The 24,156-nt window shown below is 57.6% G+C and overlaps 1 protein-coding gene across 1 annotated transcript in view; it reads right to left on the minus strand.

The window, feature by feature from the left end:
• PGBD5 (piggyBac transposable element derived 5) overlaps positions 1-24,156 on the minus strand; it is an 89,253-nt gene that overhangs the window by 22,723 nt on the left and 42,374 nt on the right. The window contains exons 2-3 of the mRNA XM_060126499.1: positions 12,566-12,993; positions 7,035-7,169 (exon numbers count right to left, since the gene is read on the minus strand). Coding sequence (XP_059982482.1) covers positions 7,035-7,169; positions 12,566-12,993 — 563 coding nt within the window. The remainder of the gene's footprint in view (positions 1-7,034; positions 7,170-12,565; positions 12,994-24,156) is intronic.

The raw sequence follows: 24,156 nt of genomic DNA on the forward strand, positions 1-24,156 counted from the left end.
CCGGCCCCTAACTAAAGCTCCCGCACGGGCCTTCCAGGCCTCTGCTCTGTGCCCCACTCTGCCCGGTGCTCTCCCAGCCGCCACCTCCGGCACGGGGACCCTGGGTCTCACACTGCAGAGGCAGGCAGCCTATTTCAACACATTCAAATGGGAGAATTCGGCGCTTTTGACCATACCGGCTTTTTTTTTTTTCATTAGTAGACTCTTTTCTTTCTTCCCCAAAGAGTCTCAGGGCTGCACATAACCACCGTAGGTCAACACAGCATTAACTAAACTGTGCTCGTTTTCCCCACTTCATTCTCAATCTTTCTGACATGGTAGAGACAGAACAGTCTCTACAGAGAGAGTTTCCTGTGCCCATGGAAGGGTCACAGGCTTCCAAGGTGAGGGACCTCAGTGTCGCCGACTAAGAACCCACGGACGCCCGGTGACATGGCTTCCCCTGAAACTGGACACGCCCTCTTCTGTACAAACCCCTCCTTGCACCCCTCAGCTCACTGGGAGCCATGGACGAGGGCACAGGCGGGGACCTCAGCTCACAGGCGGCACGGGCCGGAGGACCTGCTGGGGTCGGGGCAGCTCTCGGCAGGCCTGTGACTCACCGAGAACATTCGCTCCAGTGTACCACGTGCCTCTGATCTGGAAACGGCGGCGGGCTTGCAAAAAGAAGGCATCAGCCGCGGTCTCAGAGCACAGAGCTTTGTACCCGAGGAGCAAGCGCGTCTCGGGATGGCCAGAGCCTCACGTCACCAGTGATTCCCCCACCTGCTCGTTCCACTGCCATCAAAACCTGGGGTCACAAAGCCTAAAGATCCTCCAGGGGACCCGCGACAGGTACTCCAGGCCGTGGGCGCCTCCGTCAGCCTCGAGGATTCTCCACTGTGGACAGAAACGCCGCGGATCACCTGATTCTCCTGAAATGGACACTTCAAAGGCGAGTCACAGAAACACTCCGATGGGTGTCAAAGACGCCCGCCCGTGTTTGAAAGAAGATACTGCATGGGCACGCACTGGCCCCGAGCCGGGTCACCGGGTGTCTCCTCTCCCTCCCTGAAGGGGTCCTGGGAGCGGAGACCGCGGAGTAGGGGGCCAGCCAGCCCTGTGGCTCACATCCCTGCCTCCATCTATCATCGCCTGGAGATCTGGGGTAAATGACTCAATCTCTTCGGTTTTCCCAGGTGTAAAGTAAGGACAGCAAGACGCTTGTCAAGGTTGCGTCCTCTCAGTGGCCATGCTCAGGGCTGGCCTGTGGCGAGTGACACTGGCTCTCACCTGTCAACCTCAATCCCTGCCTGCACGGTCCACCTTGCCCTCTGGGGCACCCGGGAGCCTTTCTTAGCCCCACAGGCGCCACCCTACAGCCTCACAACATTCCACACACCCCTCACACGCAGGTCACACTGTACTCAGGGATATTTTTTAACTTGCTTTTTTATTGAAGTGTAGTTGACTTCCAGTGCTGTGTTCATTTCTGCTGTACAGCACAGTGACTCAGTTATACACACATATACATTCTTTTTCATATTCTTTTCCATGATGGTTTATCACAGGATACTGAATATGGTTCCCTGTGCCGTACAGTAGGACCCTGTTGTGTACCCATTCTATATGTAATAGTGTGTACCTGCTGACCCCAAACTCCCAATCCTTCCCTCTCCCGCCCTCCCTCCCCCTTGGCAACCACAAGTCTGTTCCCCATGTCTGTGAGGCTGTTTCTGTTTCATAGATGACGTCAGTTGTGTCATACTTTAGATTCCACATATAAGTGATATCATATGGTATTTGTCTTTCTCTGTCTGACTTACTTCACTTAGCATGATAATCTCTAGGCCCATCCCTGTTGCTGCAAATGGCATCATTTCACTCTTTTTTATGGCTGAGTAGTATTCCATTGTATCTATTACTCGTGAATATTTTTCATACTTCCATCTCTCCTATGAGGGAGGCCATTAGGGCTCCATTCACTTCTGGGTCTTCAGTGCTGAGCGCAATGCTAATCCCATAAAGTGTGGTTGGAAAACAACCTGCACTTAGGTTTTCCTTTGTAGACGTCTTGTTTTCCCATCTATTTTGTAAACTCCTTGATTATAGGGATGTCTCTGACTTCAGAAGAAAAAAAAAAAAAGCTGGCAAGCCCCTTAGGCTCTAGAGAGGGAAGGCTGAAGAAGCCGTGGTCCCTGCCCTCCAGGAAGCCAGGGAGTCTCAGACACAAACAGGCTGTGTGAGTTAGGTGGTAGCGGAAATCCCTCTGCAGTGGAACCAGCGGGATGGAGACAGAGATACAGAGAGAGGTCTATCCATCTATCCATCTAGCAAGAGATAGAGGTATTTATTTCAAGAAACTGATTGTGTGATTACGGAGGTTCGTTAAGTCCAAAATCTGCAAGACAGCCTGGCAGCCTGGAGACCCAGGGCAGAGCTGCAGTTCGTATCCAAGGCCGTCTGCTGGCAGAACTGCCTCTCCTTTCAGTGAGGTCAGGCTTTTTCTACTTAGGCCTTCAACTGATTGGATGAGGCCCACCCACACGAGGGAGGGCACTCTGCTTTACTCAAAGTCCACTGATCTAAATGTTGTCACCTAAAAATACCTCCCCCAGGACATCCAGAATAGTGTTTGACCAAATATCTGGGTGCTGTGGCCCAGCCAAATTGGCACGAAATTACCCATCACGCCCTCCGAGCCCTGCTAACGTCAGAGGGTAAAGCCAGAAAGGCCGGGTCAGAAAAGAGGTGAAGCAGAGCAGGCATTCACGGGCACCCCGCAACCGCCCCCTTCCCCTCCCCCCCCACACCAGAGCCACCTGACAACAGACTGCCCGAGAACACTACACGTGACTGCAAGCACCTCTCCTGCACGGAACGCAGACGGCCCACGCTGGGACCAAAGGCCGAGCACATACCCTGTCCCGGCCACTCACCTGCCCGTAACTAGGAGTCCCAAAGGCACAGCAGGTAGAGCAGCCTGACCAGGGGGAGTGGGACCAGAGTTGAACATTCAACCAGACCAGGTGCCAGGTGACCCCGCCTCCGAGCTCCAGAAGCATCTATAGTGTACCTGGAGGATGCCTTTGCTCGGGGGGAATTCACGCTTTCTGTGTGATCGTGTATCATCCCGCGGCTAAGAGAGATGCTCCCAGCTGTTGGGGATGCTGAAAAAGTTCTGGAAATGGATAGTGACGACGGTTGCACAACACTGTGATGTATTTAATGCCACTTAAAGGTAAATTTCACGTACGTACATTTCACCACAATAATAAAAAAAAAGATACGCTCCTTCAGGATAGGCCCACAAGATACAATACAAATTTCATCCCTCAAAGTCCTCGAATGAGTTTGCCAGATTACCTCAGACTCGTGGCCCCAGTCCTACAGGCAGCAGTCTCCTTCCCAGGGCAGTGTGGCTGGCCTCATTTGATGGTTCCTCGGCCCTGAGCACTGCAGGCTGCCATCGTCACATGCTGATTCGGTATTCAGCGTTCGGTGCAGGGGGAGACCCCAAGGTAGACACCTTGGACCCGAGGGCTTTTGTGGTGAGTAGGCCTGCAGGGAAGCTCTACAAGCCAAGTGGGGGACCGGCCCCACCACGATCAAGGCGTCTTATACAAGATTCTGGAAGGAGGGCTGGAGGAGAGAGCTGAGGACAGACGAGGCAGCACCACCTCATCACACGGGACAGCATCTCCACGCGGGTGTGACTCTCTCTGCAGTGACTGCACCTCCTCTGATGGCTTCTTCCTCCTGGAAGAACTCCCTCCCTCCCTCTTGCACCCCCAGAAGTGAAACACATTAACTCCTTCATTTTCAGGGCGACACAGTTCACCTCTTCTCCCACACACCTCCCTACCGTCTCCTCATGGGTTAGATCACCCAGGACTCTTAACCACTTTCATCTGATTCTGAGATTCCCCTTCAGATAAATTCAAGAGTAGAGAACCTATAAAAGTACTGAAAATACCGGGGTTCCTCTGGACACCCTTCCCGTTAGCAGCAGTGTCTGTCGAACTGTGGGTTTTCCTTCCTCGCTCGGGTGCCCTTAGAGAAGCACTCACCACTTCTGAGGCTGGAGCTCCTGGTCAGCTCTCACAATGACCTTTACTGGGACCACTTGAGAAACCACGACCCAATCTGGAATGTTTTTTCCCTCACTTAAACCTTGATCTAGAATCTTTCAAGCGGAGCTAATCCCCAATGCGGCCCTACCTCAGAAGCATGCAGTCCAGTCAGCAAACCTTACAGTCTTGGCCGAATGACACTATAAAGCCAAAGCCAGGCCATGGGTCTCCTGGAATCCACTGTCCCTTCCAGGTATCAGCTGTGTCCATGACAGGGTAACAGGAGGAAAGTTATCTGGTCAGCTTTGCAGACCCTAACTGGCAGGTGCCGGGGCAATTCTGTTACTGTGTCACACACAACAGCAAAGCCTCAGTGGCCCGCTATCACTTTTATGAGTTCATGGTTTCAGGACTCGGCGATCCAGCCAGGACATCTGTCCATGGTCAGGGCAGAGAGGCCAGAGGAGAACCATGCACACGCCCTTTCCAACCCCTTCATGCGCCACATCTGCCGGCCTCCCATCGGCCAGCCTCAGACCTGCTACCAGCGGGAGGGCAGCAGGGGGCGAAGGGCCACTTGGGCAGCAGGATGGCCACAGCCTCTTTAGGCTCAGCAACCGGGATCCTCCAGTGGAAAGTTATTTAGAAGAAGAATTTATTTGACAAACTAAAATGAAGAAAATGGGCTCGTGTACACCATCCCACAGGTGATGTTAAAGAAGAGAAGAATCACAGACCCTTGCAGTAGAAGGGGCCTCACTGATTAAGGCCCCCCATCCTTTCACTCTACAGCTAAGGACACTAAGATCCAGGACAATTTGGGAGCCGGCTTAGTTCACACAGGAAGTAGCAGAGCTGGGCTTGTAGCTGGCCCCCAGGACTGAGGAGGGGGTCCCTAAACATTAGCAGCGCTGAGCCAACTCATCTGGGAAACAGGTATGCACACCACTGCCCCCTGTACCTCAAGGCTGGTGTGAGAACAGAGGAGATGCAGGTGTGAAAGCTCGGGGGTGGGAGGCTCCCCCTGCCCCTCGCCCCATGGCTGGATCTGCCTGGGCCACTGCCTAACCAGGATTAGGGTCTGGGGGACCAAGACAAGGGCCAGGATGCTAAAAGGACAACCGTCCCCAGGCCGTGTGGGTCCTTCTCAGACAGAGGTGTCCCTCCCTGCTTTGCTGCCACCACAAACACCTTCATCTCGACCAACGAACCGGGGAGGCCACGGAAGTCCTCGCTCCACCTGCCACGGGACAGCCTGCAGTCAAGGGTAGGTACCCCTTCAGCACTTGCGTGCACGGGGCTTCCAGTCACCTCGGCGGAGGCCAGACTGCTTGGGACCGGGAGCTGCCAGCTTCCATCCTGACTTCTAAATTCAAACCCTTAAGCTGCACAAAGCTTCCTAGGATCAGAGAGTTTTAGAAATAAAAGGAAATTTCAAGGTACCATCCGAACCTTTTATCTGACAGATGGGGATTTTATAGGTTTCACAGAAACTAGGAGGAACCCGCACAGAGAGGAAGAGAGAGAGAGAGAGAGAGGGGGGCCTTGCAGGTAATGGTCGTGACTCCTCGCTACTCGTTAAGTTTACAGTAAAAAGGAAGTGGTGGGCTTCCCTGGTGGCGCGGTGGTTGAGAGTCCGCCTGCCGATGCAGGGGACACGGGTTCGTGCCCCGGTCCGGGAGGATCCCACATGCCGCGGAGCGGCTGGGCCCGTGAGCCATGGCCGCTGAGCCTGCGCGTCCGGAGCCTGTGCTCCGCAACGGGAGAGGCCACGACAGTGAGAGGCCCGCGTACCAAAAAAAATAAAAATAAAAAAGGCAGTGGTGCCAGATGCACACAGAAGCCACGTGAGCACATTCCTTCAGAGCCCGCACAGGCAGAGCCCTGGGAAGGCAGAGCCATGACTTTGTACCCCGGTGCCTGGCACGACGCTGCAGGCCACAGCACTCAGCAGTAAGTATTTATTCAAAGGATGACTGAATGTCATATATATACAGGGAAACGGGCTCCCCTGTCCCCAGGGCAGTGTCACTGTAAAAGATACTATAGCGATGGCAGGGGTTGTGTGGGGAGGGAGGGCCCAGGCTGTACGTCCAGAGTGTTTCCCGCTCTGGGGTGGGTCTGTCTAGCAACAGCCTGAAGCCTGTGCGTGAGCCCAGCTGGAGAGCCTGGGCCCAGCCCGACCTGAAGCCCCCCGGCCTGCGGGGCAGGGCGGGCTGCTGCTTGGGGCACATGCACCTTCCTTGCCACGGCTCGAGCACATGCGGCACGGAGATGCTCAGCTGAACCTCCCTATGAATCCTTCCCTGGCTCGGGGGAGGGGGGAGGAGGTGTGCAAAGCCCCTGCGCCTTGGGCCTGGGGCTGCAGCCGGGCAGGGCAGTGAGGGCCGCCGAGTGGTCTGAGCGGCAGGGCGGGAGGAACCAGCCCAGCCGGGGTCCGCTTCGCCAGCCCCATCTCTCCCTTCCGTGCGCCCCGCACCCTGCCGCTCCGGCAGCTCGGCGGCACCTGACACTGTTCCCGCAGCAGAGCTCGGCCACCTCTGCAGGGCAGAGCCAGGGAGCAGGCAGCAAGGCCGGCTCAGAGGGCCGGGCTCCTGATGCCGTTGCAGGCCTCTGAAGAAGGTGTCCTTAGGACAGAGCCCCGGCGGGGTCTGGGGGGTGTTTCTGGGGCGTCACACGGCGCGCTCTCGAGAGCCATGGCAGCGACCTCTGTGCCCAGCATTCTGGTGAAGCCTCTGGCTGACACTGTAAGGGCCTGAGCCCTGATCGGTATTTACGGCTGTTGTTTAACCCCAGGGGCCGGAGTGGGCAGGAAGAACGTGCAGCGGACAGCGCCAGCTAGCCCCGTGTCCCAGCAAGGAAGAGAGCAGCGCAGCCCAGCCTAAGCTGCGGCATCTAGTGAGGCGCAGTGAAAAGGGTAAGTGGGCAAGTTCACCGGTTACCAAATCCTCCCTCGGCCTCCAGGGCCAGCCCAGGGCTCACCTGGATGATGAAGCCAGTGGAAGAGCACTGCCGGACCCAGAGGCTGAATTTCCGCTTTTTCCTCTTCCGCAGCTCCCGCTCTGTGCACGTGGCAATGAACACAGGGTCCTCATCAATCAGGGGTTCGTGTAGCACCTGCCGGGAAAGAAAAAGCAGAGATTCTCATGGAAGCCAGCGTGAGCGCAGGGTGGGTCTTCAGGTCTGGGCTCAAATCTAGTCTCTGCCTTTGACCAGCTGTGTGACCTTGGCTAAGTTACTTTACCTCTCTGATCCTGAGTCCCCTTGAGCCTCCTCCAGTCTCCTCATCTGTCTATACCAGTGTTTGGGGGAGGATTAAATGAGAAACTGGCACTTAGCAGGTATTTAGTAAATGGAAATCATCATGACAGTTGTTATTATTGGCCTAAGGTCCTCAGTCCAAACTCTCACTTGGGAGAGGGACCTCCAGCAGGGGTCCTGACTTCCAGCTGGACATGCCTGGTGGGGACACCCACTTCCTTTCAAGGAAGACCTTTCCACTGATGGACGCTCCAACCGTTCACTGACGTAAAGGTGACCTTCATCTAACCTAAACCTACCGACCCAACTTCACACGATTCCTTAGGTTCTTTAGGTTTTCCGGACAGCTCTCATGCTGGCCCATGGCCTTCTTTTTCCCAGGCTAAACATTCTCTTTTTAAAAACTCTTCCTGAAATGACCCAGTTCCCTCATTGCCACGACCGAGCCTCTGGCTCTCCTCTGGGTCATCACGTCCTTTCTGACGTGGGACTCCCCAGGCAATTTTTAAACTTACTTCACCTATTTCCACTTCTACATGGCACGGTGACAGGACTTTTTCAATGACAAGACAATTAAGTAAAAAGAAATGGCATAAAAACAGGTTCCAGGGGTTCCCCAAGTTTTGTTTCTTCAAGCTAAAGCTTTTGGGGGGACTTCTGGGTAAATTTTAGGAAGCTGCTACACTTCCCTTCCAGTCCAGTTTCAAGCTTCCTTACGGATTGGTACGTACATGTGTGGTTCACTGAAATGAAGAATGCTGGAAGTACTATGATTCCAAGAACTCTTCACAATACTCCAGATCGGGGCTGGCCCACTGCCCGCTGTGAATGAAGTTTTCCCAGAACCCGCCGTGCCCCTCACTGACGTGCTGTCAGTAGCTGCTTTTGGGCTACAAGGTCCCAACACAGACCACACGGCCCCCAAAGTCTAATACCTGGCCACTGACAGAAAAAGCGTGCCAATGCCCGCTCTCCATCAGGGCCTTTCAACTTGAATGAACAAACTAGTCACCTGGGAATCTTATGAAATGTGGGTTCTGTTTCGGAAAGCTTGGGGCAGGGCCTGAGTTTCTGCATTCCCAGCGAGCTCCCAGGTGATGTCAGAAAGTGGCCTGACAAGGGCAGAACAGGGGATAACACTGACCGAGTGTGAGATGGGCAGTGGCCTTCCACTCTCCCATCAACGTTACCTCGAATTCCACTTAATAAATAACGGCCCTGCAGTGTTGGGTCTTAGGTGTGCATACCAGCCCCTCCAGTGCTCTGTTGCTGGAAGCGGGGGGCCTTAAGCCCGGCCTCCCCTGCCTTGAGCTCACGAAGGGGAGGCTGGAGAGGCTGACCTCGTGCCCGGTTCCGTGCGGCTCCCCAAACCTTCAAAGCCCACGTGGAACCACTGCAGCAGGATGGCCACGTCCCACACACGGAGGGGTGGGCGGGTGGAGTGGGGAGTGAGGAAGATGCGGCCCTCTCTCTGCTCTCCAGAAAGCCAACGTCCTCTACTCCACCTGCACTTATCACAGAATCCCGTTCAAGTTTCTATTTAATCACATGCTCCACCGAAGCAAAAGAGCCAGCAGGAACGCCTGGCCTTCCATGGCTTCTCCTCTTTTCTACCCTCATTACAGGCATGTGGAACGGGTCACAGCTGAGCGCAGCACGGGGTAGGGCGCTCTTCAGAGCTCCGAAAACTGCCCCCTCCTCTGCCAGGCTGTCGTCGGCCAGCACTGCTGTCGCCCAGCTGTGTGTTCTGAGTCCCTCCCGGGTATGATGAGCTCAGGCTGGGGGGGCAGCGGTTATGCAGGGGAGACACGGCAGCCATGTATTGACTTCCGCAATCCCTCCCCCAACCCTCCTTTAACTAATCTGCCCCCGGGCTTGAGGAGACGCAGCATCTCCCCATTTGGTAGCTGTGTATAAACACTCGTGCCTGGGCGCACCCCACTGCTGGGGTTACTGATGGAGTCTGGGGACTCTGTAAGCTCATCCCAAAGGGTCCCATTTGCTGGAATAAAAAGGCTCCAGAGACTGCAGGGCAGAGGGTGCTGTGTGCCGTGTGCCCAGGTGCGGTGTGTGTGTGGCGGCGATGCAGAGCTGTTCCCCGGAGCCTGGAGCGGAGTCTGCTGGGGGATGGGACGGGGACTGTCCCACTGGTCTCAACAGGCAGAGTGAAGACCGGTCAATGGAGCCCTGAGGCCTCGGGGTGGAGGACTGCCACTTGAAAACACACCTTCTCCTAGGATGGAATGTTCCAGAGCCAACAGGGATTTCAGAAAAGGAGAAGCTGGAAAGCCAGGAAACCTTGAGGGTTTCCTTTATTTTACTTAACGAAGACGTATATGACCCTGATGTTTCTATGTGTAAGAACGAGGCAGCCTCTGCGGCAGCGAGGCAGAGAGGCCAAGGGCGTGCGCGTGTGTGCCCAGAGTCGCCGCTCGACGGCCCGCGTTGGCGGGACCGCCAGCCCACAGGAAGGCCTGAGCATGCTCCAATCCACGCTGCAGTTTCTGGTCTCACGTCCTTTGGCTGGCCCTCCTCACGCAGAGCTGGCTCAATGGGGCCCAGAGTCGGGAGGAAGAGGAAATTCCAGGTGATGACCAGCGCACTGGAAAGCCAGTCCCAGGGACTCGGACTTCCCCTCTGCCTCGTGTTCCTGTCTGGTGGGTGGACTCTACTGGGTACTGTTTGCCCCCCAGACCCCCTTTCCATCTTCCTACCCTGCACTGTGTCCTGGTGGCCAACCTCTTATAAACCGCACACCCCAGGGCCCTGCCCCCAGCACCTGGCTTGTGTGGCCACGAGGGAGGGATGAACAAGAGATGCGAGCCCTGCCTGCCTGCCCACGCCGTCGCCACAGGCTCACGGTGGCTTCCCGCTGCTGCCAGCCCAGGTGTTCGCCACCCTGGCGATGCCCCTAAACCCTGACTGTCCACAGTCCCTGCTTCCAATTCTCTGCAACTGCCCTTCTGGAACATAGCATTTGTTTCCTGCTGGGATCCTGACCGACCTTTAGAGCACGGGATGGAAAATGGTAGCAACAAGAGCACATAAGTTTGCAAATACAAAGGTAAAAATAAAAATTAAATACAAAGTAAAATTTTAAAAAGAAAAAGCGAAGTGGGGGGAACAAAAAAACCCAACGTGAGCAGAGAGCCGCGAGCCCTTCCCCAGACTAAATCTCACGTCAGCCCCTCTTTTCTCGTCTCAACAACTGGACGCAAAGAAAAGACGTGGGCGGCAAGAATAAAGTGACCGTCTCTCGAGGGTCTCCCCTCGCACCCATCTGAGCCGTACGACGCAGGAGGGCAGAGCTGCCGCCCCAGACACCCGCCCCCCTCACGGCACCCATGTCTGGGGTTGGGAAGGGGTGAGCCCACACAGCTCAGAATTCGCTAGTGGGTGCTGCAGTGTGCCCACCGGCTAAACGGACCCTGGGGACACGCACAGAGGCATGGCGATCGCCCGGGACGCAGGTCTCAGGTGTCTGATGCTGCAGTTCCAGAGGGATCAGACCGCCCGGGGCCGGCACACGGCAGGCACACACAGACATGGGTGTAATCACGGCTACAGCTCGTCTAGGGGCTGGAAGGGCCTGGGCAGCCTTATCTTTAGGCTGTTGAATATCAATCATCCAGGGAGTTGCTTGCTCGACTCTGGGAAGATGCTTAGTCTTAGTGAGCTCACAGCCCTCCAGCAGCTCTTCAAATGTTTGATGCCAAGGATGGCCAGAATATTGGTTTTTCCCCTTGCATCCCAGCTGGTCTCATTTTCAACCAAGCAAATATTCAGTGACACACACAAGAAAACCACGCCCAGCCCTGAACTTGGTCCTGCAGGTCCTGTTATAAGGCAGGGCGTGTGCCCCCGAAGACCCCACCTCCTGGTAAGAAGGAAGGTGAGTGACAAGACAAAACGGCATTCGTTGCCCTATAAATAGTTGGGGGTTCGGGAAGCCTGGAGTCACACGGGGACCTGGAGATGGGAAACCTGCAAAGCCAGAGAGGAGGGAACACCTCCCAGGAGTCAGAAGGCGCATCACAGACACCTGGAGACCCTCATGAGCCGGCACACTCACAGGACAGCAGAGCAGAGGCAGGAGGTCCGTGCAGGGACCGCGGACCTGACACAGGACATTATCTTCCCCACAGAAACCCTGTGCTTTCCAGCTGTGCAGAGAAGGGAATTAGGAGAGGATCTCAAAGAGAACAGCGAAAAGAACCTGAGGCTCGTGGCGAAGGCCTTTAAGGAAAAGCACAAGGAAAAGTAGTTGGGTGGGTGGTTCTTTAAAGGTACAAACAAAAGAGAAGTAAGATTTTGTCTCCGTATGGAACAGGTCAAAAGGAACTGGGCTCACGTGGGCCAAGAACCTCCTGATGTTGTCCTTAGAGAAGTTTCTAGGAAGAGCCACCTCCTCAGTTTCCCGACCCGCAGAGCAACTTTGAGGACGATTCTGAGACTGTCTCACCACAGCCAAGTGCGATTGCCTCAGCCAACCAGAAGGCCGGGGCTGGGGAGCTGAGACACACACAGCCTCCATTTAGGAAGCGAGGAAGGTGAGGGGCCGTAACAGTCAGGGCCGGGGCTCTGTCACCTCCAGTCCAAAGGCGCCCCGCGCCAGGGGACCTCAGCACCTGAGCCACTCCGAAGGCCTGAGGACGGCTGCAACCCCAGGTTCGTTCCCTTCACCCCCTAGAAGGCCTCTCGCCTCCTTTCACCACCAGCAGATGAGCACGTACTCGGAGGGTACAAGAAAATTAACATTACCCTGAGCAAACCATCATTTACAAAGAAAGTGCAATTAAAGGAGACGGAGGGGCTTCCCTGGTGGTGCAGTGGTTGGGAGTCCGCCTGCCGATGCAGGGGACGCAGGTTCGTGCCCCGGTCCGGGAAGATCCCACATGCCGCAGAGCGGCTGGGCCCGTGAGCCATGGCCGCTGAGCCTGCACGTCCGGAGCCTGTGCTCCGCAACGGGAGAGGCCACAGCAGTGAGAGACCCGCGTACCGCAAAAAAAAAAAAGAAAAAGAGAAGGGAAACTGCATCTCGGAGCAAAAAGCTGAATGTGGGCTGGAGCTGTCCCTCCAACAGCTCCCTCTGATTGGATGGGGATGGATGGGCTGGTGGCCTGGGGGACGAGCAGGGATACCCCGGAGGTGACCTCGGGGTCAAGGCAGGATGGGAGGGTGCCAAGGGCACCACCCACCGTTTCCCCAAACACTGCCACCCCTGAAGGCCCGGCCCTGGCTGACGGCCTCACCTGGGTTTGAGAAGGCCTGAAGGCGGCGTCGAAGCCATTCTGCAGGGAGTCCAGGAAGGGCTGGACCTTGTAGAGGCCGTGTGTGGTCTGGCTGGAGCGGAAGGCCACGACGTGGAAGTACTTGAGGATCTTCTCGAAGCGGGCCTGGCTCATGACCAAGGCAAGGCTGCGGTTGCTGTAGAAGCCGCCGCTCCAGATGCTGAGGACGGACTCGCAGTGGGAGGTGCTGGTGGAGATCACGTAGCCCAGGAACGCCTTCATCTCCGGCAGCGTCACGTCCACCCAGGCCCCGTCGCTCCCGAACCGCTCCTGGAACTTCTTGGCGTACAGGTTGGTCTGCACCACCATGTTCTTGAGGACGTTGTCAGGGACGAAAAGCTGGAAGAAGTCCACGGCACTGGCGCTGGGCGGCATCTTCCGGATGGGACCTGGACAGGCAGGCCAAGCGCCACTGCTACAGCCACTGGGTCCCCTCGAGGCCTCCGCCCGAGCGCCACCTTCCCTCCCGACTCCCTCCAGGGAGGAGCCCGAACACGCGCCCCGAAGCGTCCTGCTCTCCACCCCTCCCCCGACAGGACACGCCGCCCCGCTTCCCCACTGCGCCCTGCACTCGGCCCCGCCTCAGACCAGAAACACCATCGGAGAGAAAGGCCCGCGGGGTAGGAGGGTGGAGGGCCCCCACCAGAGACACAGCGAATTCGGAACAGAGGAGCTCGGCGTGGCGCTCTGGCTCTCGTCTCCTTGTAAGTTAAGGTGACTTTGGAAATAAGAATCCTTTCACCACTCGGGGCCCGAAAGATTCCGTTCAAGCGAGACGGCAACCTATTAGATACTGTCTGGGTGGTGATTCTTAATTATTAGTAAATAAATCTGAAGGGTCTTGTTTAGATAATTTCACCAATGCAATGAAAACCTCACAGTTTTTTACAAATGCAAGGACAGCCTTTTGAAACACACACACACACACACACACACACACACACACACACACACACACATCCTTAAAGAGACATGGCTTTCAACTCCATGTAAGCCAGGCTAACAGCATGTAGAGACTTGAAGGGGACAAGCTTTGCTTCTACTGCATCCTCATAGTGACTTCTAATAAAAGCTGTGCACGTTCTTTGGAAGCTTAAACTCACCCCCAGCCCACCCCCAACTTTCCTCTACGACTGAATTAGGCAGTCTCTGAAAAACAACTTTTCTACAGCAAAATTAAGACTGACAGTGTACATGAGGCAACCCAGGTCTTAAACGCAGATGGACAGATCTGGGACGTGCAACCCTAAATTTACTGCTCGCTAACTGCACGGCCTTGGATAGATTTCTTCATCTCTCCCGTTCATAAAATGGGCACAGTAATAGCTGCTTTGCCAGGCTGTCGTCTGGGGCAGGCTGAACGGGGGACGCAGGGGATGCCCCGCGCACAGTGCCTGGCCCTACGGAGGTACCTACAACTGGGTAACCTTTACTGAGACGTTATCCACAGAAATCCATTGACGGCGGGCTGAGGGCTTTAGAATGCTCTAACTGCCCTCATTTTACAGAAGAAGAAACCAAGGCCCAGAGAGCAAAGCGGCCACCATGTTCTCTCTCACCAGTCGTTTCTTGGAAGGGCTCCAGGCGGTCCTGGTGCCACGGGCACCGCCCTGGCTGACCTGACAATGAGGCCGGGAAGGCGGCTCCACGGCCGCCCGGACTGAAATCATTTTATTTCCGCGAACCTTGCAGTAGGTGAAGCCATAAATTATTCAGGGGTAGCTTTCAAAAAGGAGGAAAGCCAGCATTTTAATGGCTACATCATGCTGAGTAAGCAGAATGAAATGTTCTCTTCCAAAAGTTATGTTTAAAGTCATTTTGCCTCTCAGACCATTTCAAAATGAATTCACACAGGGGCCTGGCCAACCGCTTAATGAAGAAACCGGGAAGTAGCTGATACCCTCTTATAAACTCACACAGCCGTCTCCCTCCCCTCCCTCCTCACGGCCACCCACCCCATCGTGTCACCACGCCGCTTCTTCAAGGCCCCATCGCCACCACCCACCTGGTTCCCTCGGCCTCCAGGGGATCAAACCCAGGATGTGGCAGCAGGCCTGCAGCCTGGGGGGCCCCGAAAGTCACTCAGAGACTCCCCAGCCCACCGCATGCGAGGAAACCCTAACCCCCCTTCTCAGCAGCGGCTACAAAAGCAGATGTGCTGTTTGGAAAGGGGACGGTCACTCGAGGGTGGCAGGGAACCACCATTCAGTGAAAAACGTCGTGGTGATCCTGGGAACAGAAAGGAATGCGACCGGTATTCCCTCCCCAGACGTTCTCGATGGGGTGAGGGGAGCAGGCCACGGAGAGTGACCCAGTGACGTCAGGCTGGGGAAGGCTGTGCCCACGAGGGGACCCCGAGTCCAGGGCCTGGGGACAGGGTCCGGGAGGCTCCCTGAAGGGGCCACGCGAGCTGGGCTTCATGGGTGGAAAGTCATCAGCCCGTGGGGCGGGGCTGCAGACGTTGCAGAGTATTTCGGGCAGAGAGAACATCTCGTGCAAAGGCCCCGGGAGGAGGGTAAGCGGCTCGAGGCGTCGAGGGGCACGGGACCTGGGCTGGCACCGGGGCCGGGCCAGTGAAGCACCGTGAGCATGACGGACCACACCTCCGGGGGTCCTCGCTGCCGCAGAGTGGGGGAGGTCTGGGCAGCTCCTGAAGTCACTGAGACCCGGCGGGGACCCAACGGAGCGGGAAGCGTGGCCACGGCCCATCCCTGTGCTTCTCGGGCTCCTCCCCTGGTCCCCCTGCAGGTGTGCTGGGCACGGGCACGGACTACAGGCGAGGGGGCAGCGGGGGCGGCCGGAGCCCGGGAGCCTCCACGCAGAAGCGGCCACATCCGCTGGCCACTTCTCCTGGCACCGGGACTGGTACGCAGGCTGATACCGTAAGCTAACGGTGTCTGGACCGAAACCCCAGGCCCCCACTGCGCCCCCACCCTCCACTCCTCCCCACCGGCCCCCTGGTTACCTGGGCCAGACACCTGGACCACCGTGGGTCCTGCGCCTCCTGCAGCCCACGCCCACCCCTGCGGCACATCCTGACACCCTCACCGCCACACCGTGCCCACCAACCAGCGCATGCAGCCCGCCCTCCCACGCGGCCGCCACCTCTGGGCTGGACGATTAAAGCAGCCTCCCGCACGGGCGTCCCCCCTCCCCAAATAACTGACAGCAACAGGGAAGTTATTTTAAAGACACAAACCGGATCACAGTACCCCCTGCGTGAGGAAAACGCCCCCACGAGCGCCCACTGCACTTTAAGCAGAGCCACATTCCTCCCCAAGCGCTCAGGGTTCAGGGCCCTGCGTGCCCCACCCCCAGACTCGCCTGGGCCGCGCTGCATGCCGGGCAGGTGGAGCTGGTGTCAGGCCTGGGCCCCGGCATCTCTCCCCACCACAGGCCCTGCGTCCACGCAGGCCCGTCTGCGGGGACGAAGCCCTCCTGGCCTCTGGATTCACTGAGCATCCCCGGTGGGCTTTCCTGCCCACCCAACTGCAAGCTGACCAGCGCCGGGCTTCTCAGTCTCCCCACTTGGTCTCCCCGCTTATGTTCATCAGCCTACGGTGGTTTTCTTAGGGACTGACACTTGCTGTGGCCTGCCTCTGCTGCCCCACCCTCAGAGGTCGAGGCCGTCGTATCACCCTGCCACCTCGGAGCCCAGTACACGGTATGTTCATCACATTCCCGCTGATGGTGGATGGAACGTGAGTGGCAGGGAGGAAGAAGCCACGCCCGCCAATGAGAAGGGGCATTGGTGCTGAGCCCCCTAGGCAGGGTCTGGTGTCTGGACAGCAGCCCCCTGTGCTAATGCCTGGTGGAGAGGCCAGGTCAGCCAGCAGCTTCTGTGTGCAACAGGAGGCCCGAGTGGGCGGGCAGGGTGGGGCAGAGCTGGTACACCCCTGGCTGCACCTCCCTGAGGACACCAAGCTGGGGTGGCCAGGTGAGCCCTGGGTGGGAAACACTTGGTCACGGACAGCATGTGGGAAGGGGCGCGTCACAGACACCTACCAGGTGCCCAGCTTCGGTGAGCTGGCTTGGGGTCTTGTTGGGTTTCATTTCCTCCCTCCCTCCCTTCCTGGATTGAGGGAAACCACTGCAGAACTCCCCCGGCCCTTCTGCGTCTTCTGATGCCTTTTCCCCCTTCCCTGTCCACAGCTGCTGGCTGTGTGACCTTAGGCAGGCCACATAACCTCTCTGTGCCTCAGTTTCCTTACCAATCCGATTGGAGTAATAACCACCCTAGAGTGAGTGGAAGTCAGACAATGGCCGGTCCCGGCCAGTCCGCCCTGAGGCCCGCTGGGGTGTGGGTCCCGGTCCCCAAGGAGCTTCTCCAGCTGCTCCCTTCCCTCCACGCACTGCACCACCCAGACTCGAGGCAGCGGGCACCCCGCGTGTGGCACTGACCCCCACCTCTGCCCTGTCTGGAAGAAGAGGCTGGCTTCGCGTGCTTTCGAAAGCATAGCCGTTTGGAGACTGAAGCGTCTGTTTAGAGATGAGATGGGCAGTTTGCATACATTGGCACTTTGGGGTACAAACAGTCAGCAGTTTTGCGACATGTATGAGGAACACAGTATTTCGAATTAACGGTTTAAAAATTAAAAAAAAACTTATCTCCAGGTCAAATCAAACGGTATAAAAATATAATGGGAGGACTTCCCTGGTGGCGCAGGGGTTAAGAATCCGCCTGCCAATGCAGGGGACATGGGTTTGAGCCCTGGTCCGGGAAGATGCCACATGCCGCGGAGCAACTAAGCCCACGTGCCACAACTACTGAAGCCCACACGCCTAGAACCTGTGCTCTGCAACAAGAGAAGCCACCGCAATGAGAAGCCCGCGCACCACAACGAAGAGTAGCCCCCGTTGCCGCAACTGGAGAAAGCCTGCGTGCAGCAACAAAGACCCAATGCAGCCAAAAAAAATTAATAAATTAATAAAAAATATAACGGGAACATCCTGCATCATCACAAAAATATTCCCCTCACTGGAGACACTGAAAAACCTTAAGGCAACAGTCCATAAATGGGTAACGCAGAAGACAGGCGGACCCGTTGTTCTCATTGCCAGCTGCAGCTGATCTTCATCTTCGGTGGACGTAATCGTCCTGTCTCTCGCATCCTTCTCTCCTTCCCCCGGTGGCTGATAGGCAGGACAAGCCAGCTGTCTGACAAACACTTGAGGTCTAAGTCTCCACTGCAGGAGGCAGCCAGGCGGCCACGGGAGAGCTCTAAAGCCTCTTCCCTTGCGTAACTTTTGCTCACAGCTAAGTGACAGGTAACAAATGCAATTCACAGCCGGATCAAGGGGTCTCCAGGCAGGGGTAGGAGTCCCGGCTGTGTTCCCAACATCCCTGGATGTGTGGCAGGGGGAAGGGGGATACCCTGCCCTATGTCACTGGGCGGCTGTAGGCAGCACCAAGGCTCCCCTTCTGTTTAGGCCTGATCTGCAACGCTTACCAACATACGGAAATGAGCTCAGATCAGTGCTACAGTCCCCTAAATGGTGTCTTCCAACAGAGGAACATCTAAGGCGTTAGCCGTTAGAAAACCTGCAGAAACCTGGCCGGAAAACCCCAAGAATGGCACCAGTCACGTAACGTATCAACTGTGGGGCTTCCTCGTTAGGGACGCGTAACAGTAAACTGTGCACGTGTGTGCGTGTGCGTGCGTGTGGTCTTCCTCGAGCTGACGCAGCACAGTGGTTGGCAAAGCAGTTGACCACACAAAGAAAACAGTTTTGGCGCCGGGCACCTGAGTTGATGCCGTTCACAGCGAACAGACCATAGAATAGCAGCGTGGAGTCCCTACAGAAAGAGGCCAGTGGGCTAATGGAGACACTAAATCCAGAACCTTGACTAGACGTCATGTGGCAAAGCGCAGGTACACAGAGAAGGGGTGACATGCACCCGAGCCCGACGTGTCACCTTCAGAAACACTCACTGTATGAGGCCCATACACACACGTAAGAAAGCCCTATTTCACACGAAACGTTAAGATTTCTGTGTGACAGCCAACTCGAGTTCCTCCACCTGAAGTCAACCTGCTCCAAGGGGTCTCCTGGGAGCGCTCTGCCGGGCAGAGGTGGCCGTGCCCATCTCCACGTGCACTGAACTAAGACAGCCCTGGAGAGAAAGGACGGCAGTGCCCGCTCCCCTGGGCCCGGGGAACCCCCCAGCCCGACCGTGTCCTCTCTGTCTGGAGCAGCGGTGTCTCTACAGTCGAGCTCACATGCACAAACTATTCTTTGGACTCCGTTCGTGAAGAGAGATCAGGTCAGACATGTTTGTACAGACGGAACAGGAATTCCTCCCCCTCCGACCAGATCTGGTTCTCAGCGTGAGTAGCAAGGTGATGACGCCACAGAGCAGATGCAGAGGTCACACGAACGACAGATGTCACTGTAACTGACTGCTTTATCGGCAGTAGCCCAAAGGCCAGGAGGCAACAAGGCTATTCTGCGACAATTTGTGAGTCTGTGAGTCCTGCCATGCCCAGTGTGCTGTGGCCTTCAACAGTCCACGCTACTGAGAAAGCCTGGACCAGGCTCCCCCTGCACCCACCCTCCCCCCAGGCTCATTCCCGACCCACCACCCGCCCTGGACCAGGCTCATCCCACTAAGATACTTGGGCACCAACACACAGCTTCCACTCTCCCTTAGCGCTGGGGGGTGGGGTGGTGGTAAGGGTGGAGGAAGAGCTGCGCACAGCTGGGGCTGGGGCTGGGGCTGGATCTCTGGGCCTGGCTCTGGGTCTCTGGGTCTGGGTCTCGGTCTGGGGCTGGGTCTCTGGGGCTGGGGCTGGGTCTGCGTCTCTGGGGCTGGGGCTGGGTCTCTGGGTCTCTGGGTCTGGGTCTGGGTCTCCGGGGCTGGGGCTGGGTCTCTGGGGCTGGGTCTAGGGCTGGGTCTGGGTCTGGGTCTCTGGGGTTGGGTCTGGGTCTGGGTCTCTGGGGCTGGGGCTGGGTCTCTGGGTCTGGGTCTCTGGGGCTGGGTCTGGGGCTGGGTCTCTGGGGTTGGTGCTGGGGCTGGGTCTCTGGGTCTGGGTCTGGGTCTCTGGGGCTGGGGCTGGGGCTGGGGCTGGGTCTCTGGGGCTGGGTCTGGGTCTGGGTCTGGGTCTGGGTCTGGGTCTGGGTCTGGGTCTCTGGGGCTGGGGCTGGGTCTCTGGGGCTGGGGCTGGGTCTCTGGGGCTGGGGCTGGGTCTGGGTCTCTGGGGTTGGTGCTGGGTCTGGGTCTCTGGGGCTGGGGCTGGGGCTGGGTCTCTGGGGCTGGGTCTCTGGGGTTGGTGCTGGGGCTGGGTCTCTGGGTCTGGGTCTGGGTCTCTGGGTCTAGGGGTGGGTCTGGGGCTGGGTCTCTGGGGCTGGGTCGGGAGCTGCCCTGCTCCAGGCTCTCGTCTACCTGAACCTCCGGGAAGCTGCTGTTTCTCTGGGTCTCAGCTTCTTATTGGTAACTTGCATCATCTCCCTTCCAAGACTAACGAAACAACAAGACGATGATGTAAGTTATCTTGAGGAATGTCAATAATCGCATAAAAGTCTCATATCGTCATTCTGAAATAGCTGCTGTCCAGACACGCTGAGGACAGCCCGTACTGGGCCCAGGTCCCCATGACTCGCCAGGCGTGGGACCTTGGGCACATTGCTTAACCTCTCTGTCTTGGTCTGTTTGGGCTGCTACAACAGAATACCACAGGCAGGGGCTCAAACAACAGAAATGTACTTGTCACAGTTCCGGAGGCCAAAAGTGCAGGGTCAGATCAAGTGCAGGCAGATTCGATGTCCGGCGAGGTGACGGCCGCCTTCTGGTTCATAGGGGGCTGTTTCCTCGCTGTGTTCCCATATGGGGAGGGGACCAGGGAGCTCTCTGGGTCTCTTTTATAAGGCACACATCCCATCACGAGGGCTCCACCCTCATGACCTGAGCACCTCCCAACACCATCACACTGGGCGTTAGGTTTCAGCGTATGAATCTGGGGGGCACAAACGCTCAGTCTACAGCACTGTGATCTGCAGTCTCCAAGTCGGTAAAGGGAAGATAACAGTATGAAATTCAGGGTTTGGGTGAGGATGAAGTGGGGCGACGTAGGTCAGGAGCCTAAGGTGCGTCGCACACGCCCGACGCCCAGTAACAGCGCCTCGCCACCTGCGGACGGCATCCGTGAACCCCGCATCCCCGGCCCCTGTCCCTCTTCCAGGAGCTCGCGTACCAGATGGCTGTGACAGAACAGCAGGCTTGGCGACCACACTTTGTGTTTCATTTAGACACCGTGTCTATTTTTCACACGAGGCTGTATTTTGAAAGCTCTGCTTGGGTACAGAAAGGACAGAAGGACACTTTCCCACTTGGGGAGCACCTGATGGGGGAGGGACGTGGTGGTGACGAGCAGTCCAAGGCCTGCCCACCTCCAGCCCCAGTTCGTGCAGAGTGGCCAGGGAGGATGGGCCACCCGGATGCCGAGTTAACGTCCCCCATCGCTTCCCAGATCTTCCCTGATGCCAACACACCCACTGCAGCTATTCAGCCCCAGTCGCATCGGGTCCGTGCCCGACTTCCATCCACCCGGGACACTGTTTATTCCTCAGGCTCCTTCCCCAGACCTACCTCCTCCCGTTCATGAGGGCTCAGCTGAGGCCACTGAGGTCCCCAACTTGCTGCCAGCCCTGGCCAGTTCCAGGTAGCATGGCAACCTCACCCGCACCCCCCAGACCACCCTGGACCACGCTAGTCCCTCCTCCACGAGAGGTGACAGAAGCGGACCACGCCGTCAGGCGCCGGGGCAGAAGCAGTGAAAAGGATGTCACCACCCTAGGCTTCTAGAAGGGCGCCCTTGACAGGACAGAAGACCCTGAGGCGCTGGTGGAGGGTCTTCTTGGCATCGAGCACCACGGCAGGCGTGTAACTGGCAGTATTTTCCTCTTGCAACGGTCAACCAAGGAGGCACTGGGCTGCCCACCTCGCAGCTGTGGAGGCTCAGGCTCACGGGAACAACTCGTGTGAGGTCACCTGACCTGGGGAAAGACGCGCCGGAGAACCTCGCTCCGATGCCACTGCGCACGGGGGCACAGACGCCCCACACGGTGGGTCCCTCTGGCTTTGTGGTTGCTTGCGACCCTCCACGTACGTGATGAAGCTCTGACCGTGAGGATGGCTGTGAGACAGCGGCTGATCAGGAGAAAGGAGGGAAAGCTGGAAGCCAACCACCGGCACGCACGTGGGCTTGGGAGGTCTCCTCGTGGCTGAAGGAGATCCGCAGAAAGAACTGTGTGCTGCTGACGTGAAACGGCCCCTCCCTGAACGCCGGCGGGGGTGTACCAACAGGAAGTCGTGGATACTGTTAGGATCCTGTCGGGGAAGTCAGGGTGATTCTGTCACTTACGGTGACTCCCGGGAGAGAGGGTAACAGAAGGGGTGCGTGCAGGGTCCACGGGCGGGGGTCTGTCTCTTCTGTTCCCTGTTGCACCTTCACCGCCTAGAACACCGTCTGGCCCACGGGAGGTGCTCAGCAGATACCTTGTCAGGTGAGTGATGAATGAATGAGGGAACGAGGGAGTGAAAGAGAAACGGCTCTTTAGGATTTGAGGGCAGTAAACAGAGGAGGTCAAGAGCATCGAGGGTTGGGGTTATGGAACCCGATGAAGGAGGGGGAAGACAAAGGGGCAGGTCCTGGAGCCGGGGACCCTTACCAGGCACCTGTGTGTGCGTGCATGCAGTGTGTGTATGTAGCCAAAGAGGTGAGGGACCCGGGCCTCACATTCCTCAGGACCCTAGATGTGGCCCTTTGTGCTTACCTACACATGAGATTAAATACGTGGCTACGGAGACACACACGCTGGGCCGCGCACAGAAAATGCGCCGTTTTGGGAATCCTGTCTCGGCACTGAAAAAATGCCGGGAGCCTGAAGAAGCAGACAAACCAGAAGCAAGTGGCGCAGGCTGGCCCCGAGCCCTGCAACATCGCAGCCACAGGCCAGAGAGGACGAGTCTGGAGAATCCAGAGGCCCTGCAAGGCCCCCCGGGAAACGGTCCGGCCCTTGCCAAGCCAAATGAGAAAGTAACGGTCACGCGGCAGCCTGCCCCAGACAGCGGGCCTCGGAAGGTCAAACCTGGACCTCCTCTCCGGGGCCCAGCCCGGCCTGAGCAGCAGTTGGTCAAGGATGTATATGGACATGATGGCCGGTAGATCACCGATGGGCGGGGGTGGGCGGGGACAGCTGGTCCGTGCTCTGCTGGCCCCTACATTCCAGGCACTGCTGGCTCCCAGGCTCCCCTCCCCAGAGGGCAGCGGGCTCCGCCTGGTCCGTGCACGCAGATGGGGAGGTGGGTGGCACTGGACTCCCTCTGCAGGCAGACCTGCAGGACATGGGTGATAGCCCCCCACCCTGGTTCTCTTGGGCAACGCCCCAACACACACACACACACACACACACACACACACACACACACTCTCTCTCTCTCTCTCTCTCTCTCTCTCTCTCTCTCTCTCCTGGCTTAGAATCACTGGTGCGATCCATTACCCCCTCTTACAGACTCATCAGTCACTTGAGGCCACACAGCCCAGGTCTGCAGACCCGCACACCGTCCTCCTCCTTCTCCACCGTCAGCCCCTCTGGATTTACTCTGAGCGTCTGCGTGTGCTGGGGACAAGGGGGTGCTGCAGAGTAGCTGGGGTTAGGAGGAAGCCGCAACAGCACAGGGCTGTAGCTTCTAGTATCCCAGGGCCCCGCGGCGCCCCACAGACGGACAGACAGCCAGTGCCGGCCCTGACTCAGCGCAAATGAAGGCACAGGAGCCGCTTGGTCCCCGGATGCTGAGGCGATCCCTCTAATTCCCTGCACACCCGCCCACACCCTGGCGGGAGAGAGAACGCAGGAGATAAGGAAAGGGGTGCTGGGATGGAGAACCAGGCCCTGAGGCGGGGGGAGGGAGAAAAAGCCTGGGCAAGTGAGGGACAGCAGCACGGGCCCGGGGTCCCCGCTCTCGGCGTGGAGGCCGGGCGGGGACGGGCAGGACGCTGCAGGTGCAGACGCGGAGGGCGACCCCGGAGACGCTGTGGGCCCAGGCTGACCCCGTCCCGCCGGTCACCCCGTGGCCTCCAAGACAGATGGCACGTCCGCCTCACTTTCCCACCAGGAAACAAGGACCAGAGACGGTCACGGTCACAGTGAGTGAGCTGGGGTGACTCCGGCCTCTGGCCTGCTGGTAGCCTTTCCCCTTTCAGGCCACACTCCGGAGCCCAACTCCACAAACGCTGCCCAGGGAGATATTCATATATTTATCAGTAAGTAGAAATAAATCACGTTTATTTTACTTAACAAAGACCTATATGACCCTGATGTTTCTACGTGTAAGCACAAGGCCGCCTCTGCGGCAGTGAGGCAGAGAGGCTGAGGGTTCGCGTGTGTTTGCCCAGAGCTGCCCCTCGATGGCCCATGTTGGCGGGACCGCCAGCTTCGGCCCAGGGGGCGGCCCTTGGCGAAGGCTGTGTCACCAGGACCTCCTTTCCCCTTCTGGGTCTGGGTGGGGCTGGGCGCCCACAGACCCCGACCTGGGACCGAGCCCTCTCCCT

Source organism: Lagenorhynchus albirostris, chromosome 16, assembly GCF_949774975.1.
Source record: "Lagenorhynchus albirostris chromosome 16, mLagAlb1.1, whole genome shotgun sequence".
Lineage (NCBI taxonomy): Eukaryota > Metazoa > Chordata > Mammalia > Artiodactyla > Delphinidae > Lagenorhynchus > Lagenorhynchus albirostris.